We start from the raw sequence: 24276 nt of genomic DNA, 5'->3' as shown, positions 1-24276 counted from the left end.
TTGCATGATTTCATAATTCATAATAATGAATTCTTAAAAGACATATCAGTCAAGTACAATCATGAATCAAATTAAAAATATGTAATGAGGTCACCATTTTTACTTCTGAATATACACTTCTGTAGAATCTAGTTAGGCTCTTGCTTTGGAATTTTCTCTTAAGTTGAAGTATAACACATTTACAATTGCTCAACTAAACTCTACACTTACCAAGTTTGTCCCCTACCAAGGTCACTTCCGTTGCCTCTGAGGGTTCACCAATTCCTGCTGAATTTGAACAGCGGACACGGAAACTGTAGGATTTCCCCTCAGCCAAGTCAAACAGAGCAAAGTGGGGAGACTTCACGGGGAGCTCTGTGTTCACCTGCTGCCAGTTCTCAGTTCCTGCCTCACACTGCAGCCAGAAAAGGGAAAGCCATTAAAAGCACCACAAGGATAAGCAGGGACTTCAGGCCAGCCATCTCTCGGTTTTAGTTATCTGCCAACAAACTACTATTTTTTATGCAAGATGAACTGGAGAAGAGACTTGGAGGAACTGGGTGATAAAACACCTGAAATCTGTAGGGTCATCAAAATCAGACATGGCTTTGTATTATTTGACAAATATGCTGCTTTAATATGTGACTTCTTTTATCAACTAAATAAGATCATCAATGTATTATTGAAAAACCTTAACTTATTTAGAAGATAATTTGGTATCAGATACCTTCCTAATTTGGAGGGTAAGTAGGTCAATGCATTATGATATTTTATTTTTTTTTAAAGATTTATTTATTTATACAAGAACTGGGGTACAGGCCAGATGAATGGGAGGGTGAGAGGATTCACCAGAGACAGAGCGGGGAACAGAACAGGCAGACTAACAAAATGCGCTGCTGAGGGGAGCAGCGGGAGAGACAGGAGAGGTCTGCTTTGCCATGTGGGAGTCTCGCCAGCAGGCCGGGATCGAACCAGCGCTGCAGAGGCTGCGGACAGCTTCACAGTGCAGCGCTCAACCACCTGAGCCACCAGGGAGGCCCATTATGCTATTTTAGATACTTATATTTTCACTACACTGTTATAAACTGTTATTTTAGTTGAGTGTAATTTAATGGCGTTTTTCCAGGCACAATGGTAATTTTTAGAAAAAGTTACATCTGAACTTCACACTTTCAGATTGATCTGCTTATGGTAGGCCTTTCACCTGTTGTAAGTATTCACAGCCATTCTTTAGAAGTTTCTGTAAGATTTTCACAAGTATACTGTCTTAGATACTACAATAAGATCATCTTTACCATTTGAACTAGATCAATTACCTCTCTGAAGAGCTTTGCAAAGGACTTTCAGTTTTAGGTCATCTATATTTACATCTTCCTCATTAATATATTCCACCATGTTCAAGGCTTCCTTCAAATCATATTCATTAGTCCTTCTGTTTTCTTAACAGATTTATAGACTGATGAGCTGCAGTGCAGTCAATATTGGCATTGCACAGAGACTTTCCTGTTTCTCTGCTTGCAGTTGTTCAGGTAGGGTTTTTGATGCAGGAGAAAGCACTGTGCTTAGCAATTTCTTCGTTGTTGCTGTTTTGTTTTTTTTTTTCTTGCATTATAGCCTCTGAAAAGTGTGATGCTAAAGTAGCTAATTTATTCAAATCAAGAAAGGTTTTTTTCCTTTGACAAGTAGTATTTCCATATTGGTCAAACAGAGATGTTACATGAGCCTTTTCTAATTTTTGGCTGTCAGTTTCATGGAAGTGGTGAAGATGTTCATGAGCTTGCAAAAAATTTGCCAACTGTCTATGCTAAGAAATGGACTGAGATAATAACTTGCCTTGCTTTCTTTCCCCCAGATACCATCAACATAGTCTGAACAGTTCTGATCACAACTTGTATTATGCAGTGCAGGAGTCTCGTCTGATTGTCATTCTGCTTATGCATTTGTACTAAATCAAAGTCACAGTATTTTCCTACTAAAGCGAAGCCCAGGTGTACTGGCCTAGTGTAAAAAGAGGAGATAAGGGATCTGATCTTTTCTGTGGGTGTTCCATTTCCAGGTTGTTACATCTTTCTTGATTATTGGATTTGTCCAGAGACTTAAAATGAGAAACAGGAAGTAATGGTCATGGAGGTTTCTATCTGCCTGAGGATAAACCATTTTTCAGGAAAATCCCTTGCTGATACACTAGTGCTGATCAGATGCCAGCAGGATTGCCCACTGCTGTCCATGGAACATACTTAGGTTCTTTCTCTAGTGGTTCTTCTCCTCTATACAGGAGTTTCTCTTTTGTATGTTAATAGGACTAATTGCCATTCAGGTATCCTCAGAAAGGCAATCTTGATCATCCCTCTTCAATACCAGCCAGAGTTTTCTGGTCCTTTTCCATCACTTTCTATCCACTGCCCTGCTTTATTTTTGTCAAAACACTTCTTGCTATTTGATTTTAAATTATTCATTTGTCCTCTCCCTTATTAGCAACTAAAGAGTAGTAAAATAAGTTCAGAGAACTGTCATGTTTAACCTAGAGCCTAATCCGGCACATAGTAGATAATGAATAATTTTTTTTGAATGAATGAATTTTTCTGATTGAATGAATAAAGATAAAGATGATCTTTTTTCTTGCACATATTTTTGAATAATGGGAAAAATTAAAGTTATTTGAATTAAAATGATGTAGAATACTTTGAAATGCTTCTTTAAAGTTGGGGCATAATTGACATATAACATGTTAGTTTCAGTTATACATCATGATTTGATATTTGTGTATATGATGAAAATGATCACCATGATAAACTAAGTCTAGTTAACATTTGTCACTACACATAGTTGCAAAAAACTTTTTTCTTATGAAGAAGATTTTTAAAATCTATTTTTTCAGCAACTTTCAACCTTCCATGCTGCACCCACCGGTCATGTGGGCCACAGCCCTAAAAAGGAGGCTGTAATGTGTCCGGAGCCGCATGGCGCATGTGCCGTGTTGCGCATGCTCACAAGTTAGGTTTCATTCCTGTTTCGCCTTCGGAGAAACCACTGCGTTTCCGGAAAATCACATGGGACTGGGAGGTAGGAGGAAAGGAGCGAGGGGGGATAAGAAAGGAACCACAGGAGAGACTGTGTAGAGGAGAAGGAGAGAGACTGCGTGGAGGAGAAGGAGAGAGACTGCGTGGAGGAGAAGGAGAGAGACTGCGTGGAGGAGAAGGAGAGAGACTGCGTAGAGGATGAGGCGAGGAGACCTCGAGAGGGAGACTGTGGAAAGGATACTGTGTAGAGACTTTGAGAGAGGATACTGAGAAACGTACTAAGAGAGGAGCATAGAGAAGGCCAGGGAAGGTAGTAGGACAGGGAAAGGAAAAAACATGTAAAGGTAGGAAAAGGAAAAAGGAAAAATAAAGAAGCAAACGCTAGCGTCAATTTGTCAAGCCCCTCATTTCAATCCTCAGCCCTTCTCTTTCCGTGCCTCCGAATCCCGTGGGTCGGGACAGTAATGTATATTTGAACTTTGGTAAAGAATAGCATAAGAAAACTATCAGCAGTTCAGTAATCCATTTTCCCTCCTGTAACTTTCAATTCTGACCAAGGTCAGCAGAAGCAGTTTTCCAGATTGTAGAACTCTTTAACAAAAGTTAAAAAACTTTTCCAGAAATCCAAATTAATATGAATATAAAAACTGACCAGCTATCAAGGGTGATATATTTTGGGGAAGTTTACAGGCATATAACTTGGCATAATCTTCACTGACTTGAAATGGGAAGCAATATGGGATAGTGGACCCAGAGGCAGCGATTGCGGTCATTGTTTTGTTATTAATGAGTTGGTTAGCCTCGGAAAAGGCACTTGAGTGCTCTTGGTCTCAGTTTCATCATCTATGAGATAAGCAAATGTGATGAGAGGTAACCTCTAACCTTTCAGTGTGATTTGTGATCATGTGCCATTCGTATGGGGGAGGGTAGAGAACATAAATCTGCCCCCCACAACAGTCAGTCTGACGTCCACTGAGGGATGGGATTCTTGCACACCTATAATCCTTTAGGTTACGTTTTGATAGATTTTGATATATTCTCCCCTGGGAATACATAAATAATAATCAGTTACTTATACTTTCATCATAAAAATAATAACGGCCTTATTGTGCTAAGAATATCATGTGCCATTATATATCTTTAACCTTCTCAATTACACTTTGAAGTAGAGATTGTGGAGGTAGCACTGCGTGATTATGAAAATTTTCCAGAGGAATTTAAGTTTTGGAAGGTTGAAAGGCCACAGACTATAGTAGTTGGATATGTGGACCTGAGCCTCTATGTCTGGGTTCAAACCCTAGCTCTGACTCTCACTAGCTGTGTGACATTGCAAAAATTTTAAAACCCATCCATGCCCCAATTTCTGCATCTGCAAAATAAGCATGAGGAAAATAAAAGTATTTCCTTCATAGGATTACTGTAAGAGCTAAGTGGCCTTACACATACAGAGAGCTTAGGACAGTGCCTATTTCTTAGTAAACAGTAGCATTCTTGTTGGTAGAAACAGAGAACTATCAGGTGATGCAATCCTTGTCCCTGCCATGACCCCACTGGTGAAAAGGAAATAAAAGAAAGAGCTTAAAACATAAGACACTTGAGGAAAAAGTTTGGGGCTAAAAACAACACAGTAGGATAAGGAGTTTGGGACCACTAGAGACTGAGTCAATGGACTCCCTTGCTAATAAGTCCCCCCATTTCACATTTACAGGGTTCATGGACAGGGAGAAACTGGTCATATACCTGTAGCCATAACAGGCAAGTTCCTGCCTTATGCCCATGCAAACCCCAGGTGAAAAGTGCCATGAAGAAGCGCAAACATGAGAGTAACAGGAGAGGTTGCACTCTGTGGGGTGGACCTCCTGTGGAGGAAACCATCACAGGACAGAGCATGGGAAGTGCCTCCCTTTATAAAGGTCAATGTATTCAGAAATGGTTCATCAGAAATAATTCAAGACTTGGCTCAGGAGAATGATTTGGCATTTGGATAGCTCCTCTGTAAATGTGCCCCTGGTCTTGGGATGTGTTCTGCTCCCCAAGTACCTCACATCCTGGGTGTTCTGCATGTGGTGACTGTGCCTCTATGGAATCTACTGACACTGTACTCATAGATGTCCCCTTCTGCTCCATGCTAATAAGGGTGTCGGTGAAGAATCTTACATGCTTAATCACAGACTCTTATGCATTTAGTTCTAGGGAAGTTGCAGCTATTGAGAAATAAAGAGTTTATGTGACCAGAAGAAATGCTTAACAGAAGCCAAAGTTAACTCATCTGAAGAAAAGGCCTCAGTGGTAGGTTGTTATTGTTTTGTTATTATAGGAAAGTGGTAATTACGGTCAGAGAGCTTTTTCAGAACTCTCTTCTTGTAGCATGTTTCAAAGAGATTTAGTAAGGGTATGCATTAAACTCACCATGATGTGAACATCTATTCTTCCCTTTTATTAGGAAAAAGAGAATTAAAATTTTTTTAAATGGAGACTATTACTCAAATTGTATTTTATTTGAGTCTTATAGCTAGGAAATATAAATATTCATAAACTATATATTTTTAATATTCTGACAAAATCAGGCTCTTGGAAGATTCCTGTATTGTATGATGAAGAGATGATCCATTTATCCTCAACAATTTGTTAGATATAAGAAGGAAATAAACATGCTTGGAAGTAAAACATGCTCTTCAAAGAGAGGAGATAAATATCCTTATAAAAGAAACATTATTAGTAAAGAGAAACCCTCTCTCTAGCATTTTTAGTTTCAGTATTTTTTTCTCAAGAGTCACTGATTTGAAATAGCTATAGGGCCATAAAGAGAACTGCATATCATTTTTATGTTGTTACCTAATTTGCTATGGTTGTATACACTTATAGGTTGATGATATCACTCTCTTGTAATAGTTGTCAGGGAAGGTGACCTGAAAGGTGTTCTAGAATTAAATAATTAAAAAAAATTAAAGATGAAAGAAAGGGGCCTGATTGAGTTCCATAATACTTTGGGGGAATAAGAGACATTTTTTATGATTTTGTTATGAAAGTAAAAAGAAACCATTATTTGTCATGCTAGCACATAATTTTATAAAAATAAAATATATTTAAAAGTACATATATTTGGGCCTCCCCAGTGGTGCACTGGGTTGAGTGAAGCACTGTGAGGCTGTCCACAGCCTCAACAGAATGAGTTTGATTCCTGGCCAGCCAGGGAGATACCCACATGGTGTGGCAGACCTCTCCTTACTTGCCCGCTGCTCCCCTCAGCAGTGCTTTTGGTGAGTCTGTTCTGCTCCCCGCTCTGTCTCTGGTGGATCTTCTCACCCTCCCCCACTTCAGGCCAGTACCCCAGCTCTTGTTTAAATAAAAAATAAACCTTTTTTTTTTAAATTACAAATATTTGGGCCTCCCTGGTGGTGCAGGGGTTAAGATGCAACCTATGAAGAAATCTGCAGCCACATGGAGGGACAGACCTCTCCTGTCTCACCTGCTGCTCCCCTCAGCAGTGTACTTTGGTCCATCTGCCTGTTCTGTTCCCCACTCTGTCTCTGGTGAATCCTCTCACCCCCAGCATCTCTGGCCTGTACCCCAATTCTTGTATAAAAAGAAATAAATATTTTTTTAAAAAGTACAAATATTTGCTTCATTCATTGTTCTTTAAAAAAAAAAGTGCGTCGCTGCCAAAAATGAGTGATCTTATGCATGAGATAAACTTGTTCCATTTTTTCCAATTATATCCCAATCAAAACTTTCTAACAAATGGATTTTGAACCTTATTTTAGGTAAATTCTCTTTCAGTAACTTTTTCCAGTGGCAATTATCCTGTGAGCCGAGGACTTCCCTGCTGAGGCCCTAAACTTTGCTTTTTCAAGCAATTCTGCTTCTGCACTTGTATTTGGGCCAATCCCTCAAACAATGCCCTTCCTGTGATTGGTTCTTCTATATTTTCTGGGCATAAATTATTAAAACTACCCTCAAATATGGGTCTATGATAGATTCACATGTAATTCTCATCATTCCACTCACTCAGGTCTTCGTAGTAAGGAGCCCTCTTCAATATAATACAGTTACAATGTAGTTGTAAGATATTTGAGGGAAAGAATGACCCAATATCTCATGTCTTGCAATCCCTCACGCCACCCTAATATGTGCACTTAGACTTAACTAGTGACAAATGAGGACTTTCTGTCTTCAACTCTCCCAGCCATTCAAAAGTATAGTTTCTATTCCTTTTGCCCATCTAGTTTCACTAATGTTCGTTACCACTGCAGAGGAAAAGGAGGTAGAGGGATTTTTTTAAAAGTCATTCTCAGAGCAAGGGAGAAAGAGAAAGTGTCTAGAAAACATTGACACACAGGCAATCTATGTTTCAGGAATATTTCTCTTCATATAGTGGTAATGATTTGGGTCTGTTGACCACTTAAGAGTCTATGGGTGAGTCTCTGAGAACCATACAATTTTGTGTCATATATATATTTTCTGTGACAATTATTCCATTTACAAGGGTTTGAAGAGTTCAAAACACAATGGAAACTTCATCTCTAATTCTTTAAAGAAATCTTTAGGAAGAGGAAGTGTTGATCTTGAGTCTTACCTTTTCCACAAAATACAGAATTCCTTCATTGCCACGCTGGCCAGGGGGCTTCCAGCTTAGCATCACATAGCTCCTGGTGGCCTCAGTGACATAGAGATCTGTGGGGGGCCCTGGAATAATACCCTCTGAAAAACAAACAAAAATGAGAAGCTGACATTGTGCAGAAACCCAGATACTGAGTCACAGGGGCTTGTTTCTTACAGGAGAAAGAGTTAATTACTACTCTGTAGTATAAAGAAGTACCTTATCTCTAAAATTCTTCCTAATACATTCATCCATTCAAAGCCAAAATTTTACTTTTGTGCTTGACAATTTTAGTCTCCTTATTGGTCCTGAAAAACAGTAGCAATGGCACAAGTTATCTTTTTCTATTTTCACAAAGAGGAGCGGAATCATAGTTTTCAAAGGCAGCTTAAATTGTCATTTTCTACCTCTCTGCCTGGCCAAGATGGAGGAAAAGGACTAGTGTTGGCAGACACCATTTTTACATCTTTTTTTTTTTTTTTAAGTCACAGAGGTTTTATTTGTGTTTTAAGCAGTTGCTTGGCTAAAGATCCTACCTCCATTTCATTGGAAATGGATTACTTTCAATTACTCCTTGCACTTGTCAACTGGAAGATTATTACACTGTTTTTGTAGCACTGGTTGGGCGTGCATCTGCTATAGTAGCCAAATAAATGAGATTTCTATGTAACACATGCTGGTACTGGACACACTCGTTTGCCCGGCCCTTGTTCTAATACACCACGATACAACGGATCAGTTGGTCATTCTCCTCCAGGAGTCACTGGATAGTCTCCTGATTAACTTCCACCCTGCCTCTCATCCAGTTGGGTACGAAGGCCACCGACATCCTGCGTAGCCAGGTGGGAACCTGGACTCAGGCCCAGGGACCCCGCACAGGCAGACCTCCATTTTTACATCTTATATGAGTGTTTGGTTTTTTTTTTAACAAACTCTCTTTTCAAGGAAGTTTGCATAACAAACCTTAAAAGTGCAAGGTTTTTCAGTTGTGGCCCAGAATCTATCTGTACTACTCTACATCACTTGTGGGACCTGGGGGGACAAAGGACCCCAATGAAAACAAGAATTTCAACCTGTCTGCTGTCCTGTTATCCTCTCTCTCTGACCCAGGAGTCCAAAGTCTTTTGACAGCACCTATGAAACTGTAGTATGGAACTTATTAGCTTATAAATATGGTAAACTTTTGACCCTCAAAAAGTTCTTGACATCAAAGTGACCCTCCCACATTAAATAATTAAATACTGAACAAAATACATGAAATGACTACTTTCAGACATTGGATGTTAGTCAGCAGAAGACAATGATTCTTGATTCCTGGGAAACAAATTGCCCTAGCCTACTGTCTAGAGGCAGTAGTTTAGGAAAAGGAAATCAAGTAGAGCTTAGCTGTTTCCCTGAGTGGAGAAGAAACTGGAATCCTGGGGGAGATCAAGGCATTCACAGAGAGTCGTGGGGATGAATGCTGGAGGAGAAGGCTGCATAGAGAAGGGCTTTGGCGCTCTCTGGAGTGCTCACCTGAGTGCTGAGCAGCACATACCCATGAGGACATCGCCCAAGGCTGGGGAAAACCTGGACAAAATTGGAGGGAACAATCCTCAAAGTTCTCACAGGGCCTGAAAGAGTGTTTGTTCCCACCAGCCAAACTGGAAATCTACTAATTCATGGGACATCCGGTGGAATGTTCAAAAGGGCGTTCATTGCCTTCTATAGTGAGGCCAAATTCTCTCTAGAATAAATCTGATTTGGTTCCATCTAACAAAAGCAAGCTTTGAAAGGATCAAATTGTTTCCCCAGAACAAAGCTCAAGAATATTTATAGAAATATAAAAATATCCAACACCAAACAATGCAAATTCAAATGTCTGGCATCTCATAAAAAATTTCCCAGTATGCAACAATCAAGAAAATATAAGCTACAGAGAGAAGAAAAATTGATCAGTATAAACAAAACCAAAAGTGTTACAGATGAAAGAGTTAGTAGACAAGAACATAAAAGCAGTCATTATAAATATATTCCATATGTTCAAGAGGGTAAAGATTGAACAACACTCTTAAACACGTGGAAAATATAAAAATGATACAAATGAGCTTCTAGAGATGAAAATTACAAATCTAAGATAAAAAAAAAAAAACGCTGGCTAGAATTCACAGCAGCTTAGACACTAAAAAAGAAAAGATAGTAAAGTTAATCACACAACCACATAAAGTAACTAAAATGAAACAGAAGAAAAAAGATTGAAAGGAGACGTGAACATAGCATCAGTGACCTGTGCTTTCAAGTGGCATGTAATTGGAATTCCAGAAGTAGAGATAAGAGAGGGCAGTACAGAAAATTTTCAAACCAAAAGAAAGTTAAAAATGAGGAAAAAGGTAAAGAACAGATGTGATTGATAGAAAAGAAATAGCAAGATGGTAGATTTAAATCTAGCCTCAAATATATCAATAAATCGCAAGACATGTAATGGTTAAAACACCCCAACTGAAAGGCAAATATCACCAGATTAGACATAAAAGCAAACCCAACACATACTGTCTACAAGAAACACAATTTAACTATAAAGACACACACTGGTCAAAACGAAAAAGATACAAATCGTATGCTGACACTAATATAAAGAGAGCTGGTCTCCTCATCTGACCATGCAGGCAACTGATCTCAGACTTCAGGTCCCAAAATTGTGAGAAATAAATTTCCATTGTTTATAAGAGAAAAATAAAGAAAGCTGGAATGGTTATATTAAAGTAGATTGCCAAACAATCAATCAAGCAAGCATGTTGCCATGTATAAAGGTAAATAAAGTGACCAAAAACTGGCAGAAATGTGAGAAGTACACAAGTTCACCATTTTTGTCTGAGATTTCATGACTACTTTATCAATATTGATAGAAGTAGATAGAAAATCTTTCAGGAGACAGAATAGTCAACTGAAATCTCAGCAGAACTTTTGTAGAAATTGATAAGTTGATTTTAAAATTTATATGGAAAGGCTTAGGATAACCAAAATAGCTGTTGGAAAAAAAAAATTACATCCAAACAATATTAGCAGACATGTACTACCTGATTTCAAAATTCTGAAGCTTATTTCAAACAAACAACCACCACAACACAGTGCTTATAGAAACAACAGTATGGCATAACAAAGATAAAATTGACCAATAGAGATTCCAGAAATAGACCCACAAATATGCAATCAATTGATTTTGACAATGTATTAAGACAGTTCAATGGTAAATGGATAATCTTTTCAACATATATTGCTGAAATAATAGTCATATAAAAAACTTAGACCCTGACTTCACAAAATAGAGAAAAATTAATTTGAAATGCATAACAGATTTAAATGTAAGAACTGTAGTGTTACTAGAAATGGAATGCTATAGCATTTCTAGGGAAAAAAAAAACCTGTGTAAAGACATGAATTTGGCAAAGATATAAAATATGATGAAAAAATGACAAATAAGCAGTTGAAAAGATGCTCAACATTAGTATGGACATGTAAATCAAAACCACAATACATCCACACTGAAATACCACTATGGATCAAACACCACTGTGCACCTATTAGAATGGAAAAGTTAAAAAGACTAACCACACTAAGTATGGGTGATAGTGTGGAGCAACCATAACTCTCACATACTGCTGATGGGAATGAAAGTGGTAAAAAGAGTTGGGAAAACAACTGGCATTTTCTTCAAAAATTAAACACACATCTACCATAGGATCTATCCATTCAACTTCTATGTATTTATCTAAGGAAAATGAAAGCATAGATCCATACAATAGGAAATTTCAACAGTGAATAAATAAATTGAAATGAACTGATCTGTGCATCAATATGGACAAATCTCAAACGATGAAGAGTAGAGGAATCCAAACAAGTGAATATGATTCCATGTATCTAAATTTATTGATAATGCAAACTAGAGTGATAGAAAGCAGCTCAGTGACGGCCTATAGTCACAGAAGACATGGGTGGGAGGCATGACAAAGGGACATGAGAAAATTTTCGGTATGATTAATATTTACATCATTTTGATGGTGGTGATGGTTTCATAGGTGTGTGTCTTTGTGTGTATAGTTTAACAAATTGCACATTTTTATGGAATGTCTTTTTCAAAACATCTTAAATAATACACACTGTGCCTTCTACAACAAAAGCTAAATCCATATCAAAACACTGGCAACAATATCTGGGGAATCAGTAGATTTTACCTGTGGGTTCTTCTTCAGTGACAAAGATCTGTCCAGTCCAGGGAGCTGAAGGGCGACCTGAACAAAGATAAGTATAAAGATCATAAATACTTACAAGTCCAATTTTAACTGCATGGCTGTGGGTCTGCTAATCCTAAATGGCCTGTTTCACCACCATTTTTTGTTACCTGCTGTTCTGCAGTCCTATACAAGGTCAGAACTACCCAGTCAATCAGTTACGGGAGCCAAACCTTACAGTGCGCCTTTCTAATCAACCAAGAGCTTAAAGCGTGATCACCTTGGGAAGGCTATGCATCATGAGGTATGACAGGGAATGCCTTGGGGGGTGAGGGCTGCAGGGTGCTGATGACCAATGCACAAACTTACACCTGACTTACACATGGGGAGGGATGACCCAGAACGCCCTGGAGGGCTGAGGACTGATGTATGACAAGGGACCCAGCAGTTGATCAGTGGAATGCACTGTTGATAAGATTGAAACCCTGGCTGGGGATCTAGGGCTTCATCTCAATTACAATACCAAGTCATCAAGCAGATGAGAAGTGCCTGGAGGGGAGACTCACAACCCCCACTGATGACACTGTAGATGACAGAGCACATTTTCTAGTTTCACCCCTCCCGTTTCTTTTTGTCCTCCTTCCCCTCACAATGGATGCTGTATGATTATTCTATCAATAAAAAGGCCGGGATCTTGCCCTTCAGCAGCATCCTGCCTTGTGCAAACTGCTCCACAACTCCGTTTCTTTATCGGTGTGGTGTTGCTGATACAACACTCACAAGTCCAATTTTAACTGCATTGCTACATTGGCAAGATTAGTGACATATGAGTTTGTTTCTAGTTTACTTAAATATTTTCCTAGTATGTGTGTGATTTTATGTCCTCAAGGGACTTAGAAACTGCTGGAGCCTAGGGCCAGCTAAGTCAATGTTTCTGGAATTGCACTTAAACAAGCTAGGTAAATAACCTGTGTTCATTCACTGTTCAGTATGGATCTCCTCAAACACACAGGCTCTCTTGTTCTTAAAAGATAGCTTGTATTTGGAAGAAACATTTCCAGAACAACTGCAAATCCAGTAGTTACTATGTTTCATAATGAAGATAAAAGAAGAAGGGTTGCTGATCCTGCAGGAAAGCTCAACAAAAGCACTTTTTTCCCATTACATTTTGGAAAATGTTACCTGCAAAGGAAAGCTAGTCTAGATCCTGAATAAGGAGAATGGATTGAAGAAAGTAATAGAAAGTTAAAGAGGAAATTCATTTTTCTGACCCTATAGATATCAGAATGATATCTTGTTTTAATCAAGGGACTTTTCACCAGAGTTTGTGCAAAAAATGGAAAAGTGATAAAGATAGCTTATTTTCAATTCAAACACATCTTATTTCATTGGAATTTATAAAAGAGGAGTAAAGGCAAGCAGGAGATGGAATTGCAGATTTAGGAAAGGGAGGGAAACTGCATGGTGGGTGAAAAGTGACTGGAGAAAAATCAAGGAACCCAATCAAAAGATGGTGATATTTAACTTAGATTTTTTTATGATGCCATTCCCTGTGCTTGAAGAATAACATCTCAAATATGGCATCCACCATTAGTCCTTAACTAAGGTGGTTTTGCCTGCTAGGGACATTTGGTACAGTCTGGAGATGTTTTGATTGTCCTAAGTGGGGGTAAGGTATGCTAATGCATGTATTGGGTAGATGCCAGGAGTGCTGGTAAACATCCTATTATGTATAGCATAACCACTTTATGGTCTCTATTATGGAGAATGTCACATGGTTCCTAGGAACCAAACGTATCCAAAAAAATCATGTATACCATGATTGTGACACAGAGCCTTGGAGGCTAAATATATGAAATTATTAGTTTTGATTGTCTAAAGGAAAATTTATGTATAGATCAGATATAATGTTGCAAATGTGTTTTTCCTTTGATATGAAGAAACTCAACTCCTCTAAAGGCCAAATTCAAGGTTGTGGAATTACCTTACAACTTTAAAAGAACCAGAAAGAAAAGTAGATTTGGAGTGTGGTAATAATGAATAAAAATGTTCCTTAAGGCTCTTGGCTTTTATATTTTATTTCAAACACAATGCCTGGAACTCAGGTTAACAAGGCAATATTTTCTGAATCAAAGAAAAATAAAATAAAGTAAACCCTTTAGAGAATGGATGAATCAAAAATCAAATATATATATTTTCAATTTTTGTTTTTGTTTCCCTTGGGATTTTCTTATCACGCATTTCTTATTCTTTTCTCCCTCTAGTGGAAGGAGGAGGAATAACCTCGCCATAAGCTATAGTGCAGTTACTATTATAAAAATCCAGGGAAAATCCTAAAAATTGAAATGTACTTACTTTTAAGTCTTGCTTTCTCAGCTGGATCCAGAGCAGCCACAGGTTCAGAAACACGAGATGGTAGACCTATTCCAGTTTTATTCACAGCTCGAACTCGGAATACATAGGAACGACCTTCTATTAGACCAGTGACTGGAAAACGAGCAAACTTCACAGGCGTGTCATTGCACTGAGTCCAGCTATCTGTGCCCACTTCACATCTAAGCAAAAGAGAATAATGGACAAAAATATTAAAAGGATTATGGCTATATTATGAGCTCCAAAACTGCACACTAGCAAAGTTACTTATGATTTTCTCTCTTCACAATATCCAGTTCAAGAGTGGTTACATAAGCACAGGTACTCAGTTGTACTCAGTTGTAACATATTTTCCTTAACCAGATGAAAGAAGCCCCAAATCCTTCCTGAATACCTACGTGTCTTCCAAACTCACTAAAAGCAGGCAGGTGAGGGCTTCACGTGTTATGCAGAGGACCTTTGCGGGGGTGGGGCGGGATGGGAAAGTAGATAGGTATCTTTATGTTGGACAGACTAAGGGGGAAAAGCAACAAAATTTCTCCCTGACTCATGTCTTCAATTCCACCAATAGTGACTTCTTTCTTTGTCTTTTTAGACACTTTCTTTTAAAAATGATGTTACTTTATACTACAGTTTGGAAAGGGCTACCTTATTTTCTCACTTGGTGGTCATTACACGTGTGGGTAGAAGGGTGTAGAGGGTACTGTACTACACTTGTTTCTTAACAGATGAGACGGATGAGCTGCAGGGTAGTTCCCAGTGGCAGTAGAAGATAAGTACTTAGAACCTCTAAATCTGATTGGGTGCTTTTGCAGCAATTGGTACCTGGAGATGGAGTGGTCATGACCTGTGAGACAAAGATGGCAGTTCATACCATACTATGGTCAAATGCAAAAATTATCTTAGGAATTTACATAAATATATAAGCTGGTAGAATAAAAAGATTATATATATAAATACATACGTGTGTGTGTGTGTGTGTATGTGTGAGAGAGAGAGAGAGAGAGAGAGAGAGAGAGAGAGAGAAAGCAGAAAATAAAACATTTCACCTACAAGTGGTAGGAGAACTGAAGCATGCATCTCTATGGCCAGATACCTCTAACTGAAGCTAGACTAAATACTAACTTATCAATAAAATATCCCAGAATAGGACTCCCTCCATCCACAGCTGGCTGTTTCCAAGAGATGACGATATAATCTTTGTTGGCATCCAAACATGCCACATCCAAAGGAGAGGCTGGAGCTCCTTCTATCTCTGCTTCTGCATCTGTAGAAATATAGAAGATCCCATCAATCCTTTCACATATACTGTCAGTGAGCAAGCCAAGTTCTTAGTGCACACATTTCTTGATCACCTCCATGGTGGCTACATCTTTGGCCCCAGTAGAACAAGCTTCAGTCTTGTAATTTGCTTACCAACATACCAATATGTGCTTTTCACCAACAGCGTGTTAGAACAATATGTTAGCATGAGCTCTAACAAGGACACTTGACCTTTGCCTCAGGGCTCTTGCCTGCCCAAAATTTTCTAAAGAAAAATAAATATGTAAATACTGGGGATTACTATCAGAAAAGTACAAGGTAAGCTATGCCGAAAAGTTTGTTCTTAAAATATTTATTGTGCAATGTTACTGGGAAACTATGAATGACTCTAAAGGGGAACAAACAGCTCCTGTCAACTCCTGCAGCAGTCCACAGGAGAACATGAACCATGATGCTTTGCCCACTGCCATGCTGGGCACAACCATTTTGAAGGAGAAAGGAAAACATTCATTTTCATCAAGTGTTTGTTCCCAATTGGCAGATCCTTGCTAAAGGAACTCTGATGCAATACCCATATCTGAGCTTTGTTTATCTGATTCTAATAAAAGTTCAAGATAATACAAGAAATAGTGATTCTTTACAAAATGGAACCCTCAGACAGTGGTATCTTCTCCAATGTGTGACATGCACAGCTAAATAAGTGAATCCTGGGTGTTTTTAGGAGGAGAGGAAATGAAATGAAAACAGTCAATTAGTAGCCTTTTAAGGAAGACTGATGAAGATAGGCAACAGAGTCCCCCAGGGCAGAGTCCACAGTTGTTCATTCTTCCTGACATCTGGTCAACCCTTTCATACCAGGAGCTAAAGGCTAAGGGGGCTGACACAGAGGAGCCACCCAAAGAAGAGAAAGCAATTCTTGTTGACTGAATACACACTCTTCCTGTGAGCTAAGCTCCTGTAGCTCTTATGAGTAATTAAAACATATGACAGCATGGCAGAATGATTTATGTACATCTGAAATTAATAGGTTTGCATTACATGTGAAGAATTCAAGTCCCTCTGGTTTTGAACATTCTGTTTTTTGCAAGAACTTGCAAGAAAGTGCCTCTAGGTAAATATTTCCTGCTGCAGGAGAATGTAAGTAAATTAAAGTGCCTAAAATTTAATGCAGAATTCCTGCATGCCACACAAATGGAAAATGAGCATTTTGGCGGGGAGAACCTTCTTTCATTTCAGGCTTTGAGAGCACTGGAGACTGGGTGGGAGTGTGCTACTGCAGGTGAAGGTAGAGCACTCCTAGATGGAAGTGGAGATGTTGAGGTTAACAGCCTAAGTGGCAGAAGAGACATAGCTGGACAGTCACTCAGCTGCAAGGGGAATAGTTGGCAACCTCTAGCATGTCCATTTGCTAAAGACCTATAACACAGTAAATAGCAATCCCTGAACTGATACCATGGACGTTAGTTTACTGAGTCTGATAGAGAGTAGGCAATTAAGGATGTTTTTAAATGTCACTTTAAACACTTTGGGATTTTTTAAAAGACTTAGACATAAATTTAACATATGCTCAGCAACATCTTTTACAGGTATTTACCCCGGAGAAATGAAAACATGGGTGCATGACTATCAACACAAATGTTCATATCAGCATTAGTCATGGTAGCCAAAGAATGAAAACAGCTTAACTGTCCATCAACATGTGAATGAATAGACAAACTGGATAGACAAAATATCCATGCAGTGCAATACTATCCAGCATCTAAAAGGAACAAGCCATTAATACATGTTGTATCATAAATGGACCTCAAAACATATGCTCAGTAAAAGAAAACAGATATAAAATATGACATTTCACCCAGAAAAGGCCACACCATAGATATAGTAAGCAGATTAGCAGTTGCTGAAATAAGAGTGGGAATGGGCAAGAGAAATCTTCTTGGGATGATGAAAGGAATGGTCTAAAATTGTATTGTGGAAGATGGCTACTTAAGTCAATAAATACCCTAAAAGGCATTGTACACTTAATATGAGTGAATCTCATGGTATACAAATTTCACCTCAATAAAGAATTTTTAGAAAACCTAAAATAAATTTAAGTCTTTTTCTAAAAGTTGTTAAATTCACAACACAATTGTTGAAACTTGTCTTTCCAGGCCTCCCTGGTGGCGCAAGGGATTAAGACAACCTATGAAGCTGTCCACAGCCACTGCAGCACGAGTGCGATCCCTGGCCAGGGAGCTGCCAACATGGCGCAGCAGACCTCTCCTGACTCGCCTGCTGCTCCCCTCAGCAGTGTATTTCAGTCAATCTGCCTGTTCTGCTCCCCCCACTCTGTCTCTGGTGAATCCTCTCACCCCCTGCATCTCTGGCCTGTACCCCAGTTCTTATATGCATAAAAATAAAATAAATCTTTAAAAAAAGGAAGAAACTTGTCTTTCCAATTTAAGTTTTCCCATTTTTCTTTTCAATTCCTTAAGTCAACAGCTGATAAATTTTAGAATACTTCCATCTTTTTATTTGTGGATTAAAAAACTGGCTTAAATTTCAAATTTCAGTCCTTCCCCCCATGTATAGTTAATAATGTGCAGTACAGCCTGCACTTGGCAGAATCACTAACTCTGAGTCTGGAATCTAATAAATGCCATTGAGGAGACCCTAGGCTGTGTTAGAGTTCCCAGAAAAAGTCCACAAAAGAATCACCAGCACATAACTGAGCTTTCTGGGTTTTTTTGTTTGTTTGTTTTCTTGAATTGTTAGAGATAAAATACTCTCTGGTTCAGGTGAGATGACAGAGTGGAAGAAGCGGTTCCACCTATTCATGTAGTTGGGCTTTTCCAGGTGGATTAGCTAAGCAAACTGATTTGCTGTTGTGTTTCAGTGATTCTTTTCTTACTCCAATTTACCCAGAAGTCTCGCTCCTCTCCCTCCCTGGCCATATCAGACTTTTCCCACAATCCTTGTATAGAGAAAGTGTGATGCACTGTCAGATAGTAGAGATATTCGTGGGTCTTTGTCAGTTGCTGGTCTATGGAAGAATTTAATGATCATTTGTGTTTGTTCAGTGCAGCAATGATACAGACATCTAACTGCGGCCACTATCCATTCTTTCTGTTTCCTTTTCACAGGAGAAGCCCTAAACTTTAGCAGGTAACATGGATGCCCAACTAGAAACTAGATTTTCTGGCTTCCCTACTGTGAGATGCATGTGACTGTGCTCACATGCAGAAGCCATGTGTGCAGATCTGCTCCTAGTCCTCCATGTCCTTTGTCTCCTTTTAGGAGCTGGAATGGGATCATGGGAAAGCACAGTGAGGGGGGCAGTGGAGAAACAGCAAAGATGGATACGAACGGCCATGTTGAGTAGGACCATCTAGACCTCCCCTTACCTTTGGGACGGGAGAGAATTTAATTTTGTTTGACAACTTAGCCTAATTAATATCCTGGGCTAGACCCCAGAGACCTACATCCTAATTCCACTTCTCCTTCTAAGTTACTGTGAGGCTTTTCATAAATCATTTTCTCTTTCTAAGCCTCAGTTTCTGCATCTTAAAATTAAGTGTTTGGACTAGAATGGAAATCCTAACTTTTTTTTGTGTGTGTGCCATAGACTCCTTTGGCAAATAGATAAAGCCTAGAGGCTCCTTATCAGCATTTTACTTTCAAATGCATAAAATAAAGTACATGCAATTTTTAAATAAATCCATTATACTGAAAATACAGTTGTGACCCTTTGGGAGTATGGGAATCCAGCTAAGGACACCTAGTGACCTTTCAAGTTCCCTCTTGATCAAATTGCAGATGAGTCTATGATTCTATTTAATGCACAAGAGATAAAAATATTAGTAAGTCTACCTGTATTGCTTATATTTTCTATATATTATGATGTTTTAGCATCTTAAATACCTTTCTGATAGGGGAGAGACTGCCCCTCCACTGCCACCACCCCCCACCTCAACTAGTCAATTCTCAGGCAGAGCTATGGACACAGACTGGAGCAGCCTATGATGTATAAATAACCAATCCCAGCCACACCTTCTCTATCAGGCGCAGACAGCTGGGAGGCAAAGTTCCACAGCCCTAATCATCCCAGGGCCAGCTACTAGAAGCTAGGGACCACCCCTCCAGTTTAGATTCCACAGAAATTATTTAAACTTGTCAATCACTAACTGTTAGTCTGTATCGCCTTCTCTTTCCCACAGAAACTCCAAGAAAGTCCCTTGTGCTTGGCTCTTCTGCCTCCTGACCAGCCCATACTGGTGTTTTCCCTTTGGTCTCTGAGATCTGTGAGCATAATACAATCCTGGGCCTCTACTCTCCACATTGGTCACAGCTGACTGGCCATCACTTAAAGGGCACAGAACACGGTGACCCTTGTAGTCTGGAAGAATCAAGGCCTTCCAAATATGCAGGGATCCGATGTGGAGCATTGTTCCCTTTGCTCAGATCCAATTCATTCAAGACAACATTGAAAGAAAGAAAGACTTCTAAAATGAACAGTGTTAGTTTCCTTTAAGGATTAAGTTGAAATACCCTATTTTCTCGTTCATTAAATCTGAGGTTCTGGAGAAGGGGCTTGCTTGAAATAGACTTTAACGAGTAAATCCCCAAATAAACATGGCTCTCTTGTTGCAGCTTTCATAACCTGATCATCTTTCCATAGAGCTAGTATTTCTACTGGAACACTTACAGAGAAATGGTTTGATAGGTTCACTGAAGATGAGTAAAGTACTGAATTTAATGATTGTGTAAGTTAATATCCAGATATTATTTTTCCAGATATATAATCTGGAACAGTTGTCAAATGGTTCCTTCATCATAACAAAAAACATGTTTGGACAGATTAATCTGGCCTTGGTATTGTAAATATTCTCAGGCATTCACTTTTTGCTAGGTCTTACCTCGAACAAAGACATAGGCACTATATTGCTCATAATATTCTCCCATTTGTACACGGATTGCATAGAGGCCTTCATCTTCTTTGTTGAGATGAGAAAATGTCAGTGTTGCCCTATCTCCACTCCAGTTTGTTTGCACCCATTTTGATGGAGAAACCAGTGCACCTAGAAATAAAATAAATAAAAATATAAGCAAGTTAACTGATTTTTTCTCCATTACTCCCTTCTTTTTCCTTTCTCATGCATGTTACTATGTTTCCTTCTCTCTCTCTGTCTGTCTCTCTATTTTATATTGGAAATTATTTGACTGTTAGAGGAAGTCTCTAATACTTTCTGACTGAGGGGATCAGGACCAGGTACATAATCTGCAAGGTTCCAGATAAAAATCCTTATTCAAAATGCAGAGGAAAAAAAGTTAAAGGTAATAAAATATAACTTTTTAAAAAATATTTATTTATTTATGCAAACAAGAACTGGGGTACAGGCCAGAGGTATGGAGGGTAAGAGGATTCACCAGAGACAAGAGTGGGGAACAGAACAGGCAGATTGACTGAAATACACTGCTGAGGGGAGTAGTGGGCGAGTCAGGAGAAGTCTGCTGCACCATTTTGGTCTCCTCCGTGGCTGGGGATCAAACTTGTGCTGCAGTGGCTGCCAATAGCCTCATAGGTTGTGTCTTAACCCCTTGCACCACCAGGGAGGCCCCAAATATAACTTTCTTTCCTAAAGTATTTTTCCTTATAAAATATAACAGGGGTAATAGAAATTACAGACAAAATTCTATTTCATGCTGTAATTTAATATACAAAAAATTCTTATTAATTTGATATTAAGATTTCTAGCATGCTTTTCTGCGAATTCAGTTATTAACTCACCAAATTTATGCTCTAGCAGCTTATTTTAAGTCTGTATAATTGAAAGCAAGTTCAGTCACTCCTTGCAAATAGAAGGTCACAAATGTTTTGATAATTTTTTATTTGGGAAGTATCTGTTGCTGATGCAACTATTGCTGGAGCTATTGAGTATAAATAATTATTATATTATATGGTTCTATACTACATAGTATTATTAATAAATTATACAAAAACATTGAATGAACATTCTAATAAGCTATTTTAAAACATGAATTTTAGTACTCTAGAACTGAAGATTCTGGAGGAACATCTTTTCTAAAAAAAAAAAAAAAAGAAGATACTCCTGAAATCCATTTCAGATAAGTCTAAATTCTAAATGTAAATTTACAAAATTGCATCTTATTGTTTTCCTTAACATATTCTATGACTTGTGGAAGTCATGAAAGAAACCAAAATGACTTTGTGATTTCTATCTAATTTAAAATACTTTTTCTATACATTCTATCACTGCATCTTAAATTATGATGAAAAGTTAATTTTAAAATTATTTTCCTTAACAATGGATTCATCCAAAGTTTCATATAGAAATAACACTCTCTTTTACTGAATGTAAAGATCTTTAAACTTAACTTATATTTTATATCTGTGCCTATCTGCTTTGCAATGTTGTGGCAGTTTTCAGAACTAGAGATTCTAAAGTCAATGAAGAATTCTATGGATAGTAACTGCCTTGTGTGCTCTACTGCAAGACGGTACTCTTTCGTTTTATAATAGTTTAGTGACAAAGTTTACTGCCTGATTACCATCAGGTCCTGTAGTGGTGCCCAGACCATGGAATTGATAATTGTGCAGATCCCAAGGAAATAATTTTGAGGGATGAAAGGGCAAGCTGTCCTCCTACTGTAGGTTCTCATGCCGCCCCACATGGAGCTCTGCCTCCCCTGAAGTTCAAGCCAACTGTCTAGCGAGTTACTGCCCACTCATGGGTAAAAGGGCATGTTCTATAGTCTCATTGGACTTCACTGGACTTTGCTCCATCATACCAAACAAAACATACAAAATGTACAAAACAAAACAAAATCATATTTTATTTACAAAACAAAAACACATTTTGTCATCCTTTGTTTATGTTACTTGGTGATAAGAAGTTAAACACCCAGAAATATATTGTAGTTCTGCTACCTTGATACATGTGTGAAAACTTTTTTTTTTTAACATGCAGTAAGTTATGGCTTTAATGTTCAGATTCCGCCAGTTTTGAGAAACAGATCATCAATCTTACAGACATTCATACTCTGGTGTCAAACATAATGTGCAAGTTTCTGCAAATACGAATTTAATTGAGAATTCATGAAAAGCTCACCATTTCTGTACCACTGGATCTCTGGCTGGAAATGTTTAATTTCAGGTGTGATAACTACACGGCAGCCGAGAGTCATCGTCTCACCCTCTCTCCCAAAAGACACATCAAATTTATCATCAAAGTGGATCTCAAACTTGGACGCATAACCATAAGGAGTCACAGCAACTGGGTACAACAACAAAAAAATGTCAGTAATTCATTTTTTTTCTCACCAGAGTCACAAACATTTTAAGAAGCACAGGCAGGAAGCGGTCACAACAAAGACCTATCAAATGGTTTAGGCTTTGCCTTATGTCAGGCAATGGGCCAGGGCTTGGACTTATTGCTGTGAGGAAGGTGGGCTCACAATTTAGTGCAAGAGTCCCCACACTTTTCTGATCATACATCTCTTTTTGAACAAAAAAAATATATAGTTTTTCAGTAAGTTGTCTCAATCTTTTTAATGATCTGCGTGGAAAAATATAAGAAATGTAAGAAAATGAAATATCCATGACAGAAAGCTGAAAATTTAAAATATTGAAACATCAAAAATATTTTTCTTAAAAATATCTTCTTTATAGATTGAATATAAGCCTACATCATGCATATATAAACGTTTTCTATTCTCTTTTCTTAAACGAAAGGATTTGGGAAAATAATAACTATTAATTGATTTACTGCATGCCAAGCACTTTATATTTGACATGTCATCTAGTCCTTGCAACAGCTTCATGGCATTGCTATTATTTTTTCTTTTTTTTCATATGAGAATATAGAACCTCAAAAATGTAATATGGGTTCCACAGATTTCACGTGTGAAGTCAAAATTTAAACTTATAACTTCCTAACTCTAAAACTTAGGCCTTTCTCCTATATTTCTTCTCTCTTCCTAAAAGATCATTCAGTTTATGTCAAGTATCATTCCAAGTGCTTAATACCGATAAACTGAACCTCATAATAAACTAAAACCTCATAATAATCCTACCAGAGAATTATAATAAGGGAAGTATCTTATTATCTCTGTTTTACTAATGAGGAACCAGTAGCACAAGGAGGCTGTATAACTCCCACAACCACTCCACAGAGGCAGGATTTCCACTGGCAGGCTGTTTCCAGAACCTGTGTTCTCAACCAGTACATGATTTTGCCTTGAATTTGTATGTTCCCAGGCAACCACTAACAGTGAAATCACTTCTCTTTGAATCATAGGTCCCATCTACTCCACACCTATAGGATGGTGACCCACTGACATGAAAAAGTGAAACAACCTGATCAGACCTAATTGACTAGTGGAGCATAGGTCAGGGTTGCAAGGGGGGTCTGGTTTAAGGTGAATGGTTGGAAAATCTGCAAGTCAAATCTGGATCGCCTCCTATTTTGTTCCATTAAGAATGGTTTTAAAATGTTCTCATGTGGAATAAAATCAAAAAAAAATTTTTGTGATGTGAAAATTTGCAGGGAATTCAGATTTCAATGTTCAGAAATAAGATTTTATTGAAACACAACCACATTCATTTATTTCACTAGAGTCTATGGCTGCTTTCATGTCATGAAGGCAGAGCTAAGTAGCTTCGACAGGGACCATAAGACCCATAAGCCTAAACTATTTACAGTCTAGTCCTTTCTAGAAAATGCTTGCTGACCCCTGGTTTAGAATCAGAAAAACCAGTATACATGTCCCTACTTTACCATTTTGAGTGGTCTTGTCCTGTTTTTTAAAATCTTTAAACTCTCTCCTCAAC

General features: G+C 38.3%; 1 protein-coding gene across 1 annotated transcript in view; it reads right to left on the bottom strand.

The window, feature by feature from the left end:
• The window catches only part of MYOM1 (myomesin 1), a gene marked incomplete at its 3' end in the record, with an annotated part of 128597 nt that overhangs the window by 63567 nt on the left and 40754 nt on the right, over positions 1-24276 (bottom strand). The window contains exons 8-14 of the mRNA XM_084252679.1: positions 22556-22720; positions 20342-20503; positions 15306-15447; positions 14163-14362; positions 11811-11867; positions 7576-7700; positions 211-394 (exon numbers count right to left, since the gene is read on the bottom strand). Of these exons, the coding sequence (XP_084108805.1) occupies positions 211-394; positions 7576-7700; positions 11811-11867; positions 14163-14362; positions 15306-15447; positions 20342-20503; positions 22556-22720 (1035 nt within the window). The remainder of the gene's footprint in view (positions 1-210; positions 395-7575; positions 7701-11810; positions 11868-14162; positions 14363-15305; positions 15448-20341; positions 20504-22555; positions 22721-24276) is intronic.

Source organism: Talpa europaea (genome assembly GCF_964194135.1).
Source record: "Talpa europaea genome assembly, chromosome: 13".
Classification (NCBI taxonomy): Eukaryota; Metazoa; Chordata; class Mammalia; order Eulipotyphla; family Talpidae; genus Talpa; species Talpa europaea.
This window is presented reverse-complemented; position numbering and strand designations above follow the sequence as displayed.